Raw genomic sequence first — 6,000 nt, 5'->3', positions numbered from 1 at the left:
CCAGTCAAGATGCTGGGCAATTTGGAATAAAGCCTGCATGAGTTAATATTCCCAAACAGCTGCTGACTTTGTCCTTCTTGGTTTGCAAGATGCCGTTAAGTAACCTGCACAAGACATGTTGTACGTTCTGCACACAGCAACCTCCATGAGCCAGTCATACAGAGCTTGGACGGTTATGATGGTGGATGAAATACAGGCCACGTGGACTGCTTTATCCTGCATAGTGTTGAGTTCCTTGAGCATTTTTGGAGCTGAAGCACAGTTTATCTTGCTCCTGAACTTGTATCTTGCCAATGATGGAAAGGCTTTGGGGAAATTAGAAGGCATGTCACCCACCACAGGACGCCCAGCCTCTAACTCACTATTGAAGTCAATGGCAATAATTTGGCTGGTCCAGTCAAACTTTTTGTCCCAAGGATGAAGTTTGAAATCTTGGCAATTTTAATACATTGAATAATAAAGAGAAATGGTTAGGCCCTCATATGGGAGATGGTCATTGCCTGGTACTTGTGTTGTGAACGTTACTTATCACTTGTTAACCTATCCCTCAATGTTGTCTGGGTCTTACTGCAAGCAGGTCTGGGCTGCTACAAGCACTTTAGTCTTGCAAATGGAATTGAAAACTGTGCAACCAGCAAACACAATGTACTTAATATCCAAGGAAGTGCAATTTTTAAAAAATCTTACCTGATGTATAGATTTGAAGTATTTATAGAAAATCAGATGCTCTTGCATCTAAGGGGGCAAAAATGTTCTTTTTTTTTAAATCAGAAGGGATGATGCCAGGAACCAAATTAAACCATAGCCAAAGACTCAACAGTGTATCAACGCTGGAGACAGGACCGAAGACAGGCTCGCTCCGATCAACATCAAGCGGGACTGCCATTGAGAGGTTTCAAGTTCCTTGGTAAACACATTACTGAAGATCTCATCTGAATCGTACACAATGGCTGTGTGGCAATAGATGCACAACAGTGTCTCTTCTACCTCAGACGGCTGAAGAAGTTCGGCATGAGCCCCCAAATCCTCAAGACCTTCTACAGGAGCACTGCTGTTCACTATCTGGATGTGAACTTCCCTCCACTGAGGACATTTACAGCAGCAGGTGTGTAAGGAAGGCCTGAAAGATCATCGGGAACACTGGTCACCCCAACTGTAAACTGTTCCAGCAGCTTCTGCCCGGCAAACGGTACCGCAGCATTAAAGCCAGGACCAACAGGTTATGGAATAACCATTAGAATTACAAATTCACATGTCTGTGCATTGTGACAGAATCATAATGCAAAGATTTTTACTTCCTCACATTGTGGGACAGATGAAAGATTTAAATAAATTCAATCAGAACTAGCAGGCTGTGTGACACAGAAGCACCAAAATGAGGCCAATATCACTCACTTCATTACTTGCCTTCATTGCAATGTGATTGTTTTTTTACAATCTGCTCAAAATAACAGTCATTTGTCTTCTAATACAAGACATTTAACTAGCTGCACAGAACTGATGTAATCCTTATTCTTCAACTGGGATTTTCTCAACATTTAAATGTGTGCACCCAATCGATGCAAATAAAAGCAGCTCCTAGAACTCACGGTTCCGGCCATCGGGCTTCTGATCTGCCTTCTGGCTTCAATTTTCAATACTGACTTGCTGATGATCATGAATGAGGACTCCAGCTTGTCCTCTAATTCCCCCACCTCCCAAGTCTCTAAATCCTAACCAGAACCCCCTTCTGTTCCCAAAACCAAACCTTAAAACACTACATCCAAGCCACAAGCTCAACATGATTTTGACTGGAGGAGTCCACAGAAAACATTGTATGTCTGTACTTCAAAACAACAATCAAAAATTGTAGAAGGAGTTAGCATTTATGGCATCTAGAAGATTTAAGGTGTGGTAGCATGTGTTCTGAAAAAGCCTTTAAATAAGGAGGCTCCCACCCTTCGTCTAAATTGTGTCATGTGAGGCAGAAACCCCTAATTCCTGACTGAACAAACCTTACCAAATGAAGCAAACACAATTAATTTTTAGGTAATCAAAATTAGATTTTTGTTTCTCCCCCCAGAAAAAGTCACATTTTATGCAGAGAATACGAATATGAACACAGGGATACTGAATACATTTGCCATATACATGCTCTATTTTAACATAACTTTCTCTCCCCAACCCCCTCAAAATATCACCTGCATATTGGTATTCAAATACTTGAAAAATTTAAATTTTAAGATGTACATCTCTTTAAATATCAACAGTTTGTATGATAATTGATTAGCAAGATCCATGGGTGATTTGATTTCAATTTAAACAATCTTTTGAATCTGTAGCTTAGATGTCTTTTGTACCAATGTTTCATTTTAAATTCCATTTCATTCATCTGGATTTCCATCTAGAATCGATTTGAATGAGAAGGGGTTAAACTTGTGGCCAGCTCCACTGTAGAACTTGTTCTGGAACTCCACCCTAGAGAAGATAAAACAATGGATAGTTTGAAATTCATTGAAGGTATTACATTTTTGAACACACACACACAGACGTACGTATTGAATGCTTGTCATATTTGATTAGTTCTGCTATGTATTTCCATGACTTGTTCTATGTACTGGAATGCAAGAGCATCCTATGAACCAGGTCAAGTATAGATCTCTCAGTGGGTATGTATTTTGGAGACAATGACAACTCCCTGAATTTTACCACAACCTTGGAGAAGGATAAAAGTAGATGATATAGAAATGTACTCAACTGGAGGAGGGCAAATGATAATGATAGTAGGCAGGAACTTGGGAAAGTAAATTGGGAACGGATGTATTCTGGGAAATGCACAACAGAAAAGTGGAGGTTGTTTAGGGAGCACTTACATAGGGTTCTGGATAGGTTTTCCCTATTTGAGGCAGGGAAAGAATGGTAGGGTGAAGCATTCATCATTTTCAAGAGGGAGAAAAATCCACTTCAGGTTCAGAAAGCAAGTAAAAGACAGTGCTCTAGAGAGTTATATGGTGGCCAGCAAAGAGCTGAAGAATGGACTTGGAGCTAAAAGGGATGAGAAGGTCCTGGTGAGTAGAATTAAGGAAAACCCCAAGGCTTTCTACGTGTACGTGAAGAACAAGGGGATGACAAGAATGACAGTAGGATCGGTCAGGAATAAAAAAGGAAATGTGCCTGGAGTCAGATAGAGGAGGTTCTTAATGAATACTTTGCTTTAGTATTGAGGATAGAATAGAATAGGTTGACATGCTGGAACATGTCAATGTTAAACAAGTGGACGTGCTGGAGCATTTAAAAACCATTAGGACAGACAAGTCCCTGGGGCCAGGGGGGATATACCCCTGGTTACTACAGGAAACAAGGGAAGAAACCGCTGTGCCTTTGATGATAAACTTTGCATCCTCACTAGGTAAAGGAGTAGTAACAGATTAAAGGGTGGCAAATGTGATTCCTTTATTCAAGAAAGATAATAGGGATAATACTGGGAATTATAGACCTGTGAGTCTTACATCAGTGGTGGGAAAACTATTGGAGAGGATTCTTAGAGACAGGACCTGAGCATTTGGAGAAACATAGATGGATTCTCCGGGTCCTGACCGGATATTCCCCAGGACCTTGAGGGAAGTTTGTGTAGAGATAGCAGGAGCTCTGACGGAGATCTTTCAGATGTCATTAGAAACAGGGATTGTGCCGGAGGATTGGCGTATTGCTCATGTGGTTCCATTGTTTAAAAAGGGTTCTAGAAGTAAGCCTGGCAATTATAGACCTGTCAGTTTGACATCAGTGGTGGGTAAATTAATGGAAAGTATTCTTAGAGATAGTATTTATAATTATCTGGATAGACAGGATCTGATTAGGAGTAGCCAGCATGGATTTGTGCGTGGAAGGTCATGTTTGACAAACCTTATTGAATTTTTTGAAGTAGTTACGAGGAATGTTGACGAGGGTAAGGCAGTGGATGTAGTCTATATGGACTTCAGCAAGGCCTTTGACAAAGTTCCACATGGAAGGTTAGTTAAGAAGGTTCAGTCGTTAGGTATTAGTGCTGGAGTAATAAAATGGATTCAACAGTGGCTAGATGGGAGATGCCAGAGAGTAGTGGTGGATAATTGTTTATCGGGATGGAGGCCGGTGACTAGCGGGGTGCCTCAGGGATCTGTTTTGGGCCCAATGTTGTTTGTAATATACATAAATGATCTGGATGATGGGGTGGTAAATTGGATTAGTAAGTATGCTGATGATACTAAGGTAGGAGGTGTTGTGGATAATGAGGTGGGTTTTCAAAGCTTGCAGGGAGATTTATGCCGGTTAGAAGAATGGGCTGAACGTTGGCAGATGGAGTTTAATGCTGAGAAGTGTGAGGTTCTACATTTTGGCAGGAATAATCCAAATAGAACATACAGGGTAAATGGTAGGGCATTGAGGAATGCAGTGGAACAGAGAGATCTAGGAATAACAGTGCATAGTTCCCTGAAGGTGGAGTCTCATGTAGATAGGGTGGTGAAGAAGGCTTTTGGAACGCTGGCCTTTATAAATCAGAGCATTGAGTACAGAAGTTGGGATGTAATGTTAAAATTGTACAAGGCATTGGTAAGGCCAAATTTGGAATATTGTGTACAGTTCTGGTCACCGAATTATAGGAAAGATATCAATAAATTAGAGAGAGTGCAGAGACGATTTACTAGGATGTTACCAGGGTTTCAGCACTTAAGTTACAGAGAAAGGTTGAACAAGTTAGGTCTCTATTCATTGGAGCGTAGAAGGTTGAGGGGGGATTTGATCGAGGTATTTAAAATGTTGAGAGGGATAGATAGAGTTGACGTGAATAGGCTGTTTCCATTGAGAGTAGGGGAGATTCAAACGAGAGGACATGATTTGAGAGTTAGGGGGCAAAAGTTTAAGGGAAACACGAGGGGGTATTTCTTTACTCAGAGAGTGATAGCTGTGTGGAATGAGCTTCCTGTAGAAGTAGTAGAGGCCAGATCAGTTGTGTCATTTAAGGTAAAATTGGATAGGTATATGGATAGGAAAGGAGTGGAGGGTTATGGGCTGAGTGCGGGTAGGTGGGACTAGGTGAGATTAAGAGTTCGGCACGGACTAGGAGGGCCGGAATGGCCTGTTTCCGTGCTGTGATTGTTATATGGTTATATGGTTATATGGATTAGGGATAGTCCAAATGGCTCAGAACGACTTTTTTTTTTGAAGGGCAGCTCATGCCTCATGAGCCTGATTGAGGAACTGACAAAACATATTGATGAAGGTAGAGCAGTGGATGTTGTGTTTATGGATTTTAGTAAGGCATTTGGCAAGATTTCCAACAGTAGGCTCAGGAGGCATGGAATCCAGGGAAACTTGCCTGGCATGGGTTCAGAATTGGCTTGCCCACAGAAGGCAGAGCATTAGTAGATAGAGAGCATGCTTCCTGGAGGTCAGTAACCAGTAGTGTTCCTTAGGGATCTGTCCTGGGACCCCTGCTCTTTGAGATATTTATAAAAGAGTTAGATGAAGAAGTGGAAAGGTGGGTCAGTAAGTTTACAGATGATGCCTAGGTTGGTGGTATTGTGGATAGTGGGTAGAAGGTTGTCGTCTTAGGATAAAAGGGGACATTAATAGGATGCAGAGCTGGGCTGAGAAGTGACAGGTAAGAGTTCAGTCTGGAGAAGTGTGAAGTGATACACTCTGTAAGGTTGAATTTGAAGACAGTAAAAGATTCTTGGAAATTTGATGGAACAGAGGGACCTTGGGAGTTCATGTGCATAGATTCCTCTAAGTTTTTACACAGAGTGTTAGGTGCATGGAATGAACTCAAAGGAGTGATGGTTGAGGCAGATACATTGGGGACATACAAGAGACTGTTAGACATGCAAATGAAAGAAAACTGGAGGGTCATGTAGGAGGGAAGGGTTAGATTGATTTATTGTAGGTTAAAACATCCTGTTCTATTCTACACTGAACTGCTCCATTTTCTATGTTCTGATTCAGAAATCAAACATTGTCCGCATCATTCACATTCATAAGCTT

At 41.4% G+C, this 6,000-nt stretch overlaps 1 protein-coding gene across 4 annotated transcripts in view; it reads right to left on the bottom strand.

Moving 5' to 3' along the window:
- Positions 1 to 2,021: 2,021 nt before the first annotated feature.
- LOC140734682 (V-type proton ATPase 116 kDa subunit a 4-like) overlaps positions 2,022 to 6,000 on the bottom strand; it is a 78,604-nt gene continuing 74,625 nt past the window's right edge. For all 4 annotated transcript variants that reach the window (XM_073058974.1, XM_073058972.1, XM_073058971.1 and 1 more), the window contains one exon: positions 2,022 to 2,457. In XM_073058974.1, coding sequence (XP_072915075.1) covers positions 2,364 to 2,457 — 94 coding nt within the window. In that variant the 3' untranslated portion in view covers positions 2,022 to 2,363. The remainder of the gene's footprint in view (positions 2,458 to 6,000) is intronic.

This window comes from Hemitrygon akajei, chromosome 10, assembly GCF_048418815.1.
Source record: "Hemitrygon akajei chromosome 10, sHemAka1.3, whole genome shotgun sequence".
NCBI lineage: Eukaryota > Metazoa > Chordata > Chondrichthyes > Myliobatiformes > Dasyatidae > Hemitrygon > Hemitrygon akajei.
Note: the sequence above shows the minus strand (reverse complement) of the source record. Positions and strands in the feature narration are given on the sequence as shown.